Source organism: Paramormyrops kingsleyae, chromosome 24 (assembly GCF_048594095.1).
Source record: "Paramormyrops kingsleyae isolate MSU_618 chromosome 24, PKINGS_0.4, whole genome shotgun sequence".
Classification (NCBI taxonomy): Eukaryota; Metazoa; Chordata; class Actinopteri; order Osteoglossiformes; family Mormyridae; genus Paramormyrops; species Paramormyrops kingsleyae.
In genome coordinates, this window is record NC_132820.1 from 8,690,444 (window position 1) to 8,706,954 (window position 16,511).

Genomic DNA, 16,511 nt, shown 5'->3' on the forward strand with positions numbered 1-16,511 from the left:
GAGGAGGGTAACGGGGCTGTCCGTCGGAATTCGCCTTCGACAGCAATCGGTTCCAGTCGACCAACATCGATTATGGCATACCAGACGATGTTAGATTATACAGGAAAAAATAGATATATATTCCCACACAATAATACATTTTCAGACTATAATTAAAGTGACATATATAATTTTTACAATCACATCAATACCCCAGTGTATTAAGTTACTAAGTTATTGCGATGCGTTTCAAAGAAAACTTGCACATATCTGGCATAAAAATCAATATCATGGACCTTTCATTCAGAAGTAGCGTGCTACTTAAAGAATATATCATGCTGTATGAGCAACATATCTAGCTATAAGTAACACATATATGTGCATATGGGCCTACAATTTCGAAAATAAGCATGACATCATGTCATTGTACGATATTGAACCATGCAAGACAGCTATGTAAAAACAAATAGGGGTATTGCGCTGAAGTGATGTACAGTGATGAAAAGGTGTGCTTTTTGGTTGCTGGAAGCGGGGGATCCGCAATAGCGCATATAAAATAATTACAGTTCGAGTTTGACTAACACGGACAACATTGCGTCTCTGCTGCCACCAAGTGGACACTGGTTCTTATTACCAATTAGTACATCCCAATGACAAAAATTATGAAGTATTATTATCTTATGCGGTATATTAATTATTTGTTTCCTTTTATCTAAAATACAAAAATGAATCGAGAAAAAGGCGATATATATAGTGTAGCCAAAAATTATTTGTACACTTTTAATGGTCAAAAATGCAAATGAAATTCAGGATATTGAAGAACAAATTTTTTAAATGGTCTAAAATGTTGCAATTATGTGTGAGTTATGTAAAGAGACGAGAAAAACTTTTATTGAAAACATATTCTGGAATTGTTTTCAAATTATGAAATGCATTGCCTTCAAACAATTATTTGTATACCTGTCCACTGGAGTTTTCTCAAAGTCCTGCTCAGTTTTTGGTAGGGCCTCTTTTAACAACATGCAGCCCCCTGGGCATACTTTCAACAAGGGTGTTGCAAATGGCTGGGTCAAAGCTCTCCCCTGTGCAGTGGAGCATGTCTTTAAAATTTTGATTGTTGTTTGGTGGGTCTCTTGGGCATTTCCTCGCCATCTCAGCCCAGAGGTGCTGAATAGGATTGAGATTTGCACTTTGCGGGGGCCACTCAAGCACTTTCACCGCCTTCAGTATGCTTGGGGTTGTTATCTTGGCAACATTCAAGCAGTTTGGCAACAGATGGGATAATATGGGTAGACAGGATCTCCTCATACACCTCAGAATTCACGATGCCTTCAATAAAATGCAAACTTCTGACACTGGAAGCTCCCATGCAATCTCAAACCAACACGCTCCCACTACCATATTTGATGGTTGGATTTAAGCACTGGGGGCTGTACTCCTCCTTTGAGTTGCACCATGCTCTCTGATGACCATCTGATCCAAACATGTTGAATTTGGATTCATCAGACCATACGATTAATTTCCAGAAGCTGGTAGGCTTCTCATGTTCTTTGGCAAATTTCCAATGTTTCAGTTTGTTCTTTTTACTTAAAAATTCTTTCTTACAAGGAATGTTGCCATACAATCCACGTTTGTTCAGCCTGCTCTTTATTGCTTGTGTGCAATAAACACTTGACTTGCTTTGCAATTTGTGCAGCAAACAACTTTCGGTTTTTCATGGCGAGCTCATTGATGTACCTTTCTTTTTCTCAATTTTTTCCTCCAGAATAATGGTTTCACCGATCTTCTTGAATTTCTGAATGATGTAGTGCACGGAAGTATGCCTCATGTCACGGGCTCTGGAATTTCGATCAGGTGGGCGGGGCATGGGGCAGACGGGGAAAGGAGGTGGACGATCCACTTGTAGCTCACAGGATGAATGGCACACAGAACCTGAAAACACGGGGAATGTCACAAAACAATGGAACACGAGGGGTCAAAAAGCAAATAGGGAAAAACAAAGACTAACTACAAAGGGTCAGGGCAACAAGGAGCAGGCAGACAGGCGGGCAGGCGAAGTAGAAATAACAAAGACTCTGAATACAACTCCAAATACACCTTCTGAAAAGAACATGAAATATATTACTAACACATCATCAGAAACATCAAAAATGACTCCAGGAGGAACAGAACAGGATCAGGAACTTAAATACAAAAAGCTAACAAGCGTAATGCAGGACAGGTGAAAACAATTAACAAGGGCTGGTAACAGGCAACAAGTGAGACTAATAAAACTAAAATCATGAAACTCAATCTAGGAAACATAATCTAACATTAGGGGAATAACAGACAAGGAACACACAACCACGGGCACAAAGCCAAAAACCAAAACTGAATACAAATCACAAAACGCAGAAACTAGAAAACCGATACAAATGAAACACTAGGGAACAAAATTAAAGCACAAAAACAGAGGAGGCAGGATTTGAACACACGACTGAGGGGATTACAGGTAGCTGCATACTCAGCTCATTGAGTTATGCAGCTGCCTGCAGAGCAAGGGAAACACTAAAGACTGACAACAGGGAGGACAGGATGGCCAGCGACACCTGCTGGCCAAACAGGGAGAAGACATGAAAGACTCGGACAGACGGGTGCAGACCCTGACAGCCTCACACCAAGTCCAGTGGCAATTTTTTGAACCGAAAGACCCTGACTGTGAAATTTTATGATTCTTTCCCTCAATGCATTGGGTATTTCAGCAGTTTTACCCATGTTGGAAAACTCAACTAACCCTACAAATGATTGTGTGGAGAATGACCACCAAGACTATTTGTAAAAACTAAGGGCACCCAATTAACTGCCTATTTGGGACACCTGCTGTTGTGTGTTGTGTTAAATGATCTCTATCATGACTGGGAACTCCTCCTATTGTCATCTATTCGTCCAACTCTATGAATGGCCAGGTATGCAAATAATTATTTGAAGGCAATAAATTACATAATTTGAATATGATTCCAGAATATGTTTTGCATAAAAGCTTTCCTTGTTTCTTTACATAGCACACACATAATTGTAACATTTTAGACAGTTTTTAAAGTTTGTTCTTCAATATCCTCAATTTCATTTCCATTTTTGACCATTTTTTCGCAGTATACAAATAATCTTTGGCTACACTGTATATATAAATCAATTTATGAAATAGTGATAAAAATAATTCTATCTATTGTTTTTCTGCTTATGTGTTTTGCTAATTCTGTATAATTTGATTAATGTACTTTGTGCTGAAGTACTTTATTAAAAGTTAAACATTCTTCCTTGTAAGTTATTCACTGGGAAATGTTTGGATCGAGACATGTTAGAAACAGCTAAAATTCCCTTTTCTGACCCAAAACCTATAAGGAAAGTACTAAACCTAAAATTACATGGTGTAGCTGGTGACATGACAGGGCTGGTCTGTCAACATAGAGGGTGTAAAAACCCCACTAGGGTGTAGTTCGTTTTATCTTTGTACGTGGTTGTTTTTATGTGGCTGTCGTCATACATGATATGGGAAACAGTATTTTGTTCACAGCTAAAACAAAAAGAAAAGCATTGATTTGATGCTGGGGGAACCGTGAGGACTGAAAAAACGCATTAGTGCAATCAAAGGGCTTTTCCGCGTGCAGCCTGCACAGAAGTCGATGCCTTTTCCCGTTCAATTTATAGTCAAAGAAACAGAAGTAATCGTTTGACAACAATTGGGCAGCTGGTTGCTATTGTAAAAACGGAGGCAGTTGAATAGAACCGATATGATGGCTAAATAATTAATGCGGAAAACAGTGTAAAGAAAGAAATTGGGATATATAGTACAATAATCTGTTATTTAATAGAAACTATGTGAAAGCAAAATAACCCACCAACTTCAGGATCCAAAAATCTATGTATAAGGGTATCTGGTGAAGGAGTATAATTATGGACTTTTTTGTGAGTTATTGTGAAGTAGGACAATCGTTATAGAGCGTGACTTTGGTAATTCCCAATAACCCCAAGGGAGTCGTGACAAAGATCAGAAAAGTGGGGAAATCCCTACTTTGACTTTCCCAGGATTTCCCGCCACATTCGCTTCATAGTTTTATTGCCTTCAGAGATGAAAGGGCGGTTAGCGCCACCTGCAGTGTTCAAAATATGGAAGGGCCAAGCAGAGACAATTGTAGCCTCGACATCCCGTGTAGGCCTACAGAAAATAGCCATGAAAGACGTAATCTGTACATTTTAAGGGGAAACGTGTGAGATAAATACACGTATAAGTGGGAGAAATACAAAATATGTGTTTTCTGCATGTTTGCTAAAGTTACTTTTACGTAATCATGTTATTGTGCCACGTTCGTATCTAAGCTTTTTTGTTCCTAAAACAATTCGTTATACAATAAAAAACCGTAAACATAACGCAAAAGAGTAACATTGACGGTAGTATATTTCTGGATAAGTCTGACTAGATAACAAAACACCTGGAGCCCACAAGAAAGGTCAATGTTCAGTCAATCAGTTCAATGATAAATTAAACACATCCTCGATGTTTATATAATTACAACTTCTTGCATAATTCGCATATCTACCATTTTGCGCTCCCCCTTCTCACCGGCTCTCTATCGCTGTGCTATACCATAAGCCAGCAAATGGTTTTGGATCGCAGGCTTCGTCACCAGAACCTGTTCGTTCATTGGTCTGGAGTGATGTCATGCGCTTTGTGGAGACCACCTCTGTTTTACTTCTTCACACATAGTCCAACACACACGCGCACACACATACACATCCAAACACGCACACTTAGATTCACACATACATACACAAACACTGACACTGTTCCTGAATATGCCGATTTTGTCGTAATGCCTCGGATGTTTCCTTTCTTCATAATACTGGCTCGCTTGCCCATCTCATCAAATGTCTGGGATTTCTCTTAACCCAACATGGGTGACAGATAAAGGCAGAAAAATCCCTTGCATCACTGCGGAACACACAAGAAGATAAATCTACATGTCTGGATTTTGCTACACAGCGAGAATTTCGCTTTAGAAACGGAAGAATTTCTGTTAATTAAATATGACGATACGGCGGAAAGGGCATTCATAACGTGAGTGAACGATTGGTATTTAAGTTGCATTTTATTTGAATGTGTTCATTATTGTTCCTGCAAGTAGTGCTTTTTAAATTAATATTAATTCGTATTGTGGACATGGACGAATAACATCCACCATGTGAGGCACAATCACTTATGTACACATTTAGTACCTTCCCCTTTAAATTAAATAAGGCGAAATTACTGGTTTAACTTAAGTGAAAATTGTTGTCATTTATGCCATGTAATACAACGGTCTGTCTTATCGAAACTCAGCCTCTCTCGATCTGAACATAATCTAACGTGTGAGATACAAAGGCATTATTTTTTAAACTATACTATAAATCCCCTTCACTCCGTCCCCCAGTCGTCGGGGGGCAAATTCTATGGCTGCTGTTGAGAACAGCATAAACAATACATTATTACTCGGACAAAAACATAGCGATACTATTGATATTATGCTGATCGCCGGCTTTTACCAGAAAACGAGGGATTCAGTCAGACGACATTGGATACGATTTAGAAATAGAACTCGAAATGTTATATTCAAATTGCATTTAACTGCTTTCACTAAACACTAGGCTATAACTAGCTTCCAAATATACGGTAATCTGGTAGCAATAGTATTTATTGAAAAATTGCGCTTCTAATAACAAAAAAAAAACACTATCTAGGCCTGAGTAAAATAATAATAATAATAGTTTGACGGTTACCCGGTTGGTCACTCGATTGCTCATTTTCATTTTATTACCGTGTTTGACGGATTTACGGGAACAAAGAACGCTCGCATAGTATTTGATCTAACAATGCCGGGAGGTTAGGGCACCGTTAGCGACACGCATGGACCAAACAACGTTATAACATAAATATGTGCTATTTGTCATTAACGTTTAATGTAGACTTTTCCTAATACTTTCTGATAGTGATGCTCAATTTGCACCTAAAATGCAATGCCAAAAACGACCGCTAACCTCCCGTAACACCTTCATTAAACTGCAAATGATTACGTGACGTAGCGATTATTGTAACAGAAATCTGAGTGTGAAATTAAACAATAACCTTTCGCTAACCTTCACGTTATTTCTATACCCCAACCGTTAGCAAGACAACGCCAGTGAACGTACTTTTACAGCTGTATTGAAGGATGCATAATTTTTGTTTTATACCGCACATAGACTCAGACCATTTCCAGCGTGTGCTCTCCGTTTGGCACCTTAAGTTTTCTACGCTAATTCACAACATGGCTGTCCCAGAACAGTGTCAGCACGTTATTATTTTATTTAATCTCCACGATGGATGGAAGCAACACTTCTTCCGTTTAGTGTTTTCTAAAGCTCATTAAATAAAACAATAGTTAAGGACTTAAGTTTGGAGTGAGGCAGATTTAAAAAAAAAAACAAAAACTGATGTTGTGACTAGGCAGACTGAAGCAGGACCAGGTACAGCAAATGGGAACAATATGAACGACTGCTAAAGGCTATTAGGATAGGTCTTCCGTGTGCTTGTTTATGTCCTCTCCGCAAGTTTGGGACTGACAGGGCTACCAGACATTGTGCTGTACCCAGCCCTGGAGCCTGCTGCTCTGAGAGAATCTGATCAGAGTGATGCTGACTCGGCCTGTGACAAAACTGGGTCAATGTTAGCTTCTCACAGGCCATAAAGTTGTGGAGGAAGAAAGGGAAAGACGGCTGTCACCAAGCTTTGGCTGTGGAGAAAGAGTGCATAGCTTGAATGTTTCGCCTGTTGGCAAGTGTTTTAGGGGAGTGTTGTGGTACATTTAGTTGTACTGAACTTCTCTCGTGCTCTTTTTATGCCAGTCACAATGATGTTCTTTTGTTCTCCCTGCCTTGTGATTATTCAGATGCCCCCACTCCCCCTTGACGAACGCATAGTGGTCATCCAGCGCCCCAAGACTTTGCCCCTCTCCTTGGGCTCTCTGCAGTCTACTCCTCAGCACTCCATCCGGAACAATCCGACAGCACCTCCCTCACAACCCCACCCCCTTCCGTCCCATTCCCGCTCCCGTCCCTCCGTCTACCCGAATGCGGAAGGAAAGTCCAGCCCCTCCAGCAATCAATGGCGAGCCAGGGAGGAGAGAGCGGTCGATGCAGAGTCCGGCTATAGCGCTTGCGGTCACAGCCATGGCGATGAAACGCTGACGTTTGGGTCAGGCCGGAATAAGCAGCGGCATACTTTGGATATTAAACTCTCTCTGGGCAGCAGAGGAGAAGGCAGCTTGGAGAGAGGGCCGTGGAGCAGCGAGTCCCACGGAGGGAGCTTGAAAGGCCGGAGAGAGAAGAAGCTATCCCTGCACCTGGATCTCAGACAGGAGGACTGGAAATTGGGTGGAACCTCAGGAAGACCCGGCGAGGTGGTGGTGCAGCAAGTCCAGAACCCATTCCGCGTCAGAGACCTCCATCCCAAGCCATCCTCAGCAGCTGTTCCCGGCATTGTACTTGCAGAAGGACGGCATCCAGAGCTCAGGAAAGAGACAGACCTATCACACAACCTCAGGGAGGTATCTTCTGTAGGTGACAAGGCCAGCTCCAAATTGGGAACCCTCCTCCAGGCTCCCTACCTCCACCATAGCCTTCCTCGGCACTACGGTTCCACCCCAACAGCCCACCATACTTCCACCTTGCGCAACCCATACCCTCCCGTTATCACCTCTGTTCCTTCCCATGCCCTGCCCCAGTTCCTCCCTCTTAGTGGGCAGTCCCGCTTGTCTCGAGGCAGGGAGCGCCACCTGCAGCACCTCCACAGTTTGCCACTATCCCCCAGTTCTTCTCGAGGCTTCCCCAGCCCGGACCATTCTTGCACCATCAATTTACAGCAACCCTTCAACTGCGGCTGCTGGAGGCTGGTGTGCCGCGGCAGAGGAGGCGGTCACTCTCGAGGGTGTCAGGGGTGTGGCGCAAGCCCCTCGTCCACCCTTTCCCATTCTCAGGGAGCGGGAGGAGCTGGGAGTAGTGGTGGTATCTTTACATCTGGAGTCATGGGATTGAAGACGCTTGGCGGGTGCCTGTCCACTGCATCCACCACAAACACCTCCTCATCTGGCAGCACCATGTCTGACTGTCGAGTTGGGCTTCTGGGGCCCCTACGCTGCAAATCCTGCTCTGGCAATGGCTTTGGGAGCCCCACCTCCTTACACAAGAAGCTTATTGGGGGCTGTCTACCATGTTCACCACTCTCAACCTCCAGCCCCCTTCGAGCCCTCCATAACTGTGTCACTGGCTGCGACCCGAAAGCCAGCCAGGCTGGCAGCTCTTCCTGCAGCTACTGCAGCAGTGACCCCATCGTAGTGACCTATAACCCCCGTCGACTAAAGCCCCCAGAGGTCACCAGTGGCAGTGGGCCACTGATGTCTGGGAGATTCCCGCCCGATGATGATGATGATGATGACTACAGTGTGCGCACTATCTGGCCTGAGGAGCTTTCCCAGAAGATGACAAAGTCAAAGGTCCACCATGACCAGAAAGGTCTGGGAATGGCCTCAGGACCCAGAAATCAGTACCAGAGCAGCAGTAATGGGACCAGCCCCATGATTCTGGACTGTCGCAATCTGCTCGAGTTCACCCGGTCCCACCTCGCAGACCACGCTGGACGCCGACGGCTCCAGCAGGGCAAAGCAGCTGTCCTGGACTTCATTGGATCTGGCTCCAGTCAAAACACCAGCCGGGACTCACTGAAGAGACTCTGGACCAAAAGTGAAGACAGGGGGATGATGGATGGCAGTGGGCAAGATGAGGAACCAGGCTTGATGCGTTCATTTTCTTCAAGATCCGCTTCACCCACGTCGCCTTTCTCCTTTTCTCCTCCACCCTCAAGCCACTCCACCCTCAACAAGCCCAAACCTTGGGAGAGGGGGTCCCTCCCTTCTGCACGGTCACTCCACCTGGTCCTGAACTCGCTCAATGCCGATCAAGATGAGGAGAACATGAGAGGTAAGGATGGGCAAGCCAACTGTAACAGGAATACTAAATGGTGTGCCCACAGTCCAGTACTGTTTACGGATTTATAAATAGAGCAGACAATGGTTTACTCCCAGTGGATCTTCATCTGAAGAAGCTTAGTCCTTTCTAGTGGGATCAAAATGTTCTCTGTTCTATAACTATGTTTAGAAGAGCCATTTAATATACTGGCTGCTTCTAGTTGCTTTTCACTACAAAATTGACATGCATATCCTGGACATGTAAATTATATTACAAGCAAAATAATATTTCTCTGCTTCCTAAAAACCAGGAATTGCTCACTATGGACTTTGAGAATGACATGTTGGGTTTCATTTCACCTAAGGTCTTTATTTTGTTTAAGAAATGATTTGAACTGTCAGCCACTTTACCTGGTATATATATACTGTATATAAGATCAGTCAGATGTTAATGAAATTGAAAAGCTCTTAAGCCAAGTCTCCCAATGCCTCCTAAAGGGGATTTTTATGTAATTTCCTCTGCAAAGAGAGCTAGTGACAACAAACATGTTTTCATGAATTAGAGCCATGTCTAAGATAAAATTAGAATAATTTATGCCCTTAAGTCGTATATGATTAAATTTTGGTAGCATGCCAAAGAGCCCCCTTTGAAATGCTTTTATCTGATTACAGCTTTCTCTATCCTATTCTCCTTCTACTCCTTCCTGGAAAGGTTTCTGGATTCAGTCTGCACTGCAGTGGTCTGCATGATGGTGTTTTGGTGTCTGATTCTAGTAATCTTCCCTTCAGCATTTTGTGGACCAAATATTCTTCCCGTAATACAAGTGAAACGCTCAGTGTATTTTATTTTAATCTGCCTTTTCTAACGTTCCTCATATCTCCATTCCTCCCTACAGTCCATCTGTCGCTTCCACTGTCTTCTTCACTCCCCACCTCTCTGTCGGATGAGGGGTTGATGACTCCAGACGTGGAAAATGCTGCTATCAGCTCCATCTTGCCCTTCCTGTTCCTCGGCAACGAGAGGGACGCCCAGGACCTAGATCTGCTGCTGAGGCTCAACATTGGCTTTGTTGTCAATGTGACCACCCACCTGCCCCTCTACCACCTGAACACTGGACTGATCCACTACAAGCGGCTGCCCGCCACAGACAACAGCAAGCAGAACCTCAGGCAGTACTTCGAGGAGGTGTTCGAGTTCATCGGTGAGTTTGGTCAGGAGGGGAGGAAGACCTCGTGTGGAGTGCGTCCTGGTTTAGAAGCTGGTGGTTTCGTTCAGATCAAACTCAGTTAGCTTGACCAGCCTTTTCTCTTGAAATATACACAGGTGGTTCCCCGGTTAAGAACGCCCGACTTACAGAAGACTTTAACTTATGAACGGATTGCCATAAAGTCTATTATATTCAAATTCAGGTTAAATACAAAGGTTCGTAATAATAAATGCAAACACTATGTGCAAGCATTGTGCAGCTTCAGCAGTTTGTCGACTGAAGGTACAGTACAGTACCATATGTAGTCACTTTTATTATTACTTTATTATTATTATTGTTATTATTTACTGTGTTATTATTGTTCCGATTTACCTACAGACTTGGGGAATGGATCTCGTTTGTAACCTGTAGACTCCCTGTATTGCATTTTAAATTATGACATATTCATGCCTGTTTTGGTCATTCTCATGAATCATCTTGCTGGCTTCTTTTTTCGTTAGTGCTAAATTTAGTTTTTTTTTTTAGTTTTGCAAGCGTGTGTTAAAAGGCCTTGATTTGAGGAGATCCTTCTTTTCAAGTTCTCCTCTTGCAGGATGCATTGATAAGGAGAGAGAGGGGGATCGGTAACCCTGAAGTGAAGGTCGAGAATTAAATTACCGCAATAAATTAAAATTAAATGAAGTTCTCAGAGTACCCTGAGGCAGTTACCGTGTAAATTGATTTAAAAAAAAAAAATGTCTGTTGCTGAATTGCTGATTTGCTCCCCCCCTCATGGGCAGAAGAGGCACATCAGAGAGGACGAGGGGTGCTGGTGCATTGTCAGGCGGGGGTGTCGCGCTCGGCCACCATCGTCATCGCCTACCTGATGAAGCACACACGCATGACCATGATGGACGCCTACAAGTATGTTCGGGGCCGGCGGCCAGTAGTCTCACCCAACCTCAACTTTATGGGCCAACTGCTGGAGTTCGAGAGAGACCTCAACTCCGGGATCACCCCGCGAATCCTTACGCCCAAACTCAACGGCCTGGAGACCCAGGTGTGAGTGATGTTTTCGGGGGAAGTGGGGGAGGGTGGGGGGAGGGGTCAAGGGAAGGAAGGAGAGAGAGTACGACTCGGCGAAGGAGAAGCGGCGGAGGGAGAAACTGGTGGAGGAGAGACGTGGGCAGCATGAACAGTCGCGACAAAAACACTGTGAAAATGCACGTGCATTAACTCAGATGTTTGTGAACGAATGGGAGATAGAGAGAGAAACTGAAGAGAAGGTAATGACATCAAAACAGAACTCATTGAGTATGCAGAGGGACAACAGTCTTGGTGTATTTAATGTAATGAAAATAGACAGGGACATGGAAAAAGAGCTGTGTTCAGATACACAAGGTCTGTCTCTACCAAACCAGACCGCTGGTGGACAGATGTATAGATGTAGTAGAGGAGACATGAGTTCCCATTCGGATTACCAGCAAACCTAAACCTCAATTTGTATTTATAAGACGTGCCAAGTTTTTATAACAATTCAAATAGCTGCAACCCTCCTAGATATTGTGCTTCTGCTCCTGCCTGTAATTTGTAGTATAAGCAGTTGCATTGCAATACTGACATGCACAGTGTGCAGACAGATACCAGGCATTGTAGGTGCATATATTGCAGGTGCAAAAGCAGTATATTTAGGTAGGCTTCATCGGAGTTAAATACCACACCGTACTGTTTCACAGAGTGTTGTGCTGGACCAAACTATGCTACAGTGTCCTAAACTGCAGTACTTTTACTATGGTTAAATACATTTTCCCCCTTTTCCTGGATAAAGTGCAATAAATCTACACTTTGCGCAGGGGTAACCAGAGGTAAACCAGGTGTACCAGTACCGGCTATGACTGGGCAAGGTTGGATCAAACTGGACGACTGTGATACAGATTCACCAAACCAAATCGACGCCGATGGGACATAATCCGCTCGTTAACTTCAAAAATAATTAATATGTAATAATTAATAATTAATTAATAACCTCACCATGCTGGATTAACCCTGGGGAACCCAGCCCACCTTATCATTATAGGATGTCCATTGGCTAAAATGATCATACAGACCCAGTGAACTCAAAAACAGGTGTTTTGTAAAAATAACCCTTTCCCAGTCCATGTTATGAATGTGCCATATACGACCCGCTGGACTGTTCATGCTCTTCCAACTTGTTAATTTCACCTATGAAATAAGGACAGAAAAGAAGGAAAAACCAAATCTTTGCAACATTCTCATTTTCAAAATGCATTTATTGAGTTTTCCTTTTCATCATTCACCATGTGCTGGCAATGAAACACATGCTTCAAACATGCCAACCCATCAAGAAACAGGTCAAGTGAACAGACCTGCAAAAAGGTGCACTACACACAGAAAGTATACCTGTGGTGGGTTGTAAGGTCTGGTGCAACACCTGTATTCCCTCTGTTTTTGTCTGAGGCTGATGTTGAGCACATGGATCATGACCATCACAGTTGCCAGAAAAGTTTCAAAACATCCAAAACCTAGCTATACAACCTCAAACAACAACCTCAAAACACGTTGGGGGCCATATTTATTGTGGGAAAAAATCTGGTTAATTCAGCCAGTAATCACTAAATTTCACTGTTACTGGGTCGTATATGGTACAATGGGCTGTAAAGCAAAAAAAAAAATCTTAACTTTGATGAGTGGGTTGAATGTAAGGCAGAAATAAAAGCAAGGGTCGTATATGACCCCATGGGTTCCCCAAGGTTATTATTGAAACAAATCCCATTTCTATGTGTCTGGGTTTTTTTTGGACTGTATCTTTGAATGTTTACTGTGTTGAAAAGTACATACAGGAGCAAGTATGCAGTATTGTTTTATTTTTGTAAGCATTGTTGAGTTTTTTTTTTTGTCTTTAATGTTATTTTATAACTTTCGTCAGCGAAAGGAAAAGGAAATCATTGCTGACAAGAGAAACAAAGCGAATAGATGTTCTATCTATTTGAGGACAAGAATTTTAAAAGGTTCCTTAGGCTTTTGCTTAGCGAAACACCAATATAATAAATAGAACGATCTAGGTTAATCTGGATAAACAGTAATTAATATCAATATACGCATTTAATCGTATTTAGTATAGATACAGGCTGATATCAATAAAGGTATAATATGAACGTTAAGGGAATTGTTTGGCTGACTAGTCATAGTTTTAGAATAATGAACGAACAAGGTTTTCAATTATGACATATTCATGCCTGTATTGGTCATTTCTCATTTAAATGACACCCGATCTTTTATTACCACTCATGTATAATATTATCGTGATATTAGATAATCGATCTCTGCTATTTTCACCCCACTTTTATCTCTGTATAACTTTTTTAGCTATTTTTCCTCTGTGGTTTAAACGTTACTGTACCACTGCTAAAGCACTATGCATTCTTACGGTCTATAATGTTAGATTAACTGGTGATAACGTGTGAGCTTTACTCTTATATTCACTGTGATACCGGATATTTCCCTGTTTATAGTAGTTTACGGTTGCCGTTGTCGCAGTTGCTTCGTTCTGTTGCTCGGTGGCCGGGTGGCTGTCGCGGAAGAGGATCCACTCGCTTTCTGTGATCCTCACACTACGGCAATCAACTCAGTCTCGAAAGAGCACAAGAATCCTGTATATAGGCAGAGCGCTAGACAAGTGCTTAATATCCGAGGTTTGTCGTCGACCAAGCTCCGCTAACATATTCCGTTTTCGCGGCATTGCTGTTCATACATTTATAATTATGAGCGTGACCGCTTGGGTTGTATTTTGGTTGCACCAAGGTGTTCCAGTAACATATGTACATATATTATAAGTTTAGTTTATGCTTTGTTGTGCAAACAATCTATAAAACGCCAAGATGCCCCCTGAGGACCCGACGTGAGTGTGCATATCGGATATCGGAGTTCCTATAGCTGCTAAGAATGCGAATGCGCCATTTGATAAGCTGATCGAGCTTTCTCGTTGGTTCTGTTAGTTCAAAAGCTGAGAGCTGATGTGAAGCGTAAATGGATTGTAGGCCTAGTCTTTTACGAGACACTGAGGGTTTGCACAACAAATTTTCTCCACAAATTACCTGGCCAGTATTACAGGGATGTGCTCCGAGACATATATTAAAGAATTCGTTTGTTCTTTTTTTTTGGTCTTTGTTAATTTTATTGTCACGCCCTTTAAAAGGGGAAACTGTTAAGTTTGGTAGATAAACAATTAAGGTTTGATGCAAAAAGTGAAGCATCGCCACCAGAACGCTCAAATGCCTTGGTTAACGTGTCTTCCAGATCGAGCACCAATTGAGGTGACAATGCTCCGTTTTTACTCTTGGCAAAAAAAAAAATGTTTTTCAGCTTTTGTGAGTTTTTTTTCCTTAAATTTTACTTGCATGCAGAAAGGTGTGTGTGCGCGTGTGAAAGCGCATGTTTTGATTAATATTTACAAACTTATTTTGACTTTAGCATATTTATTTTGAATGTGTACATGTGTTTTGGAGTTTGGGCGCTTTAGAGTTGAATCCTTTTCCTTGACTGCTAAACAGGCTACTGAGACCTTGTGGAAGTATATACTCCATATGGATACAATCCTTGCCTGTCATCTTAGCGTCAGTCCCTCTTACATGCGCCAGACATGTACAGCATTTATTAATTTTCACTTTGTATATTTTCACACCGTTGTAATACAGCGTTCTGCGCGAAATGCTTTGAAATAACCCCCTTTAAAAAGTGCCCTCGATCGCACAGGCTACATATATATTCCAGAGGCATAGCAGCCTTCATAGAATATTTTTCTGAAACGATGTGGATCGTTATTTTTGTCAATCGAAGCAATATATCCACCCAATATCGCGTAACCTGCACTGACTTTCACTGTTACTGTAAATGGACCTTCCCACTCTGGCGAATCAATGTCCGTGGTCTTCTCTAAACACTGAGAAATTCTTCCATGTACTGATGTGGAGCGTAAAAACGCGGGGGGAAGTGAGCCAGCAACCACGTGTCGTTTTATAATTACCCCTTACTTTGATTAAGGTCCTCCCAGTTCCCTTTATACGAAACTTTAATCCCCCTAGATTTGAATTAACTACATCTGTGAACCTGTGCGATTTCCTCCATAAAAGCAACGTCGTCGAACGTATATTTCGTTATGTAAATATTTGGTTCTTTTTTCTGGTAGGCTGCATATTTTTCAATTTTTTGATATCGTTTGTGCTTATATTTATTAATGTATTCAGTACGCCTGTTTGGTTTTGATATCCGTTTTCTTGTGCCAAATGCGAAATGGAGTACAGGAACAGTGTGATGAAGGACGATTCTTTTTTTATGGATTGGAGAAAAGCACTGCACTCCTGCTAAAATATGCTCTGCTTACCGGCTTACCGTCCTCACTAGCATTTTTTGTCATCATGAATTTTGTTAAGCTGACGTTCCGATAACATTGTGACACCGCTGCTGTACCAGTCTACCTTAAATAATTATGACAGGGCCTAAATTAAATATCCTGAGTGTTATGGTATGGGTTTGCATTTTGTTGCTCACAGATGTGAGCTGTTTAGTCTGACGAGGATACAGAAGATATATCACGTGCACCGTACAGTAAGGTACACGCAACATTACAGCAACGTTGCCAGAATGTTATGAAGCAGCCTGGATTTTATCTGCAACGCGTTTATAGGTCTTGCATAATTTTGTGCACTTGGATTCAGATTGGCATTCCTTCCCCTCGGTTATTGGTAACAGAATGTAGGCGGAACATGTCCTTCTGACTCCTTACGGCTGTATTAAGATGTTTGCCACTGATGCACCGTGTTTATTTATTTGTTTTTTTCAACAATGTCCAATATCAACGAGGCTACTGCTTGTGTATTTCAGCATCCTCCCTTGAGCGTCGCTGTGCTTGATGCGGTGGTCCTGCTGTGATACGGCAGATATGACGAAAACGATGATGACTGCATTACTGCTGAAGATTCATTGTAACGAGAATTAAACTTTTGAATAAGTATTTATACGATAATAGGGCTGTACCCATTGAACACAAATATGCAGGAGAAAAAAGGCAAATATTGTCTCATGTTTAAATGATCCTCTATAATGACTTTCTGTGAAATCTGCCTCACTGGGATAGTTTAATAAAGGACTTTTTTTAAAACAACAGATGTGTTTGTTTTCACTTACGCAAATTCAAAATATGACTGTTTTGATTATTATTGGGATTATTATGTTTATAGTAGATCTTAACCGCACACACATACATCACCGATCCCATACAGTGTAAGTTGGCTGTTGTCATCCCAGTACTAGC

At 42.1% G+C, this 16,511-nt stretch overlaps 1 protein-coding gene across 2 annotated transcripts; it reads left to right on the forward strand.

Annotated features, from left to right (window-relative positions):
- Nucleotides 1-4,703: 4,703 nt before the first annotated feature.
- On the forward strand, nt 4,704-16,361 carry LOC111856387 (uncharacterized). Of its 2 annotated transcripts, XM_072706655.1 has the most exons (5): nt 4,704-5,074; nt 6,921-9,006; nt 9,890-10,195; nt 10,981-11,242; nt 16,082-16,361. In XM_072706655.1, the coding sequence occupies exons 2-5, from the start codon at nt 6,921-6,923 to the stop codon at nt 16,092-16,094; spliced, it is 2,667 nt and encodes an 888-aa protein (XP_072562756.1). In that variant the 5' UTR covers nt 4,704-5,074; the 3' UTR covers nt 16,095-16,361. The 2 variants fall into 2 exon arrangements, with proteins under 2 accessions (XP_072562756.1, XP_072562757.1); XM_072706656.1 differs by lacking the exon at nt 16,082-16,361 and having other exon boundaries at nt 10,981-11,246.
- The last annotated feature ends 150 nt before the right edge of the window (nt 16,362-16,511 follow it).

Bases quoted from the DNA above. Each gene is read 5' to 3' on its own strand.
- LOC111856387 (XM_072706655.1), top strand. From the start codon at position 6,921: ATGCCCCCACTCCCCCTTGACGAACGCATAGTGGTCATCCAGCGCCCC. The intron at 9,007-9,889 runs GTAAGGATGGGC...TCCTCCCTACAG, and splicing joins AGATGAGGAGAACATGAGAG to TCCATCTGTCGCTTCCACTG. The intron at 10,196-10,980 runs GTGAGTTTGGTC...CCTCATGGGCAG, and splicing joins GGAGGTGTTCGAGTTCATCG to AAGAGGCACATCAGAGAGGA.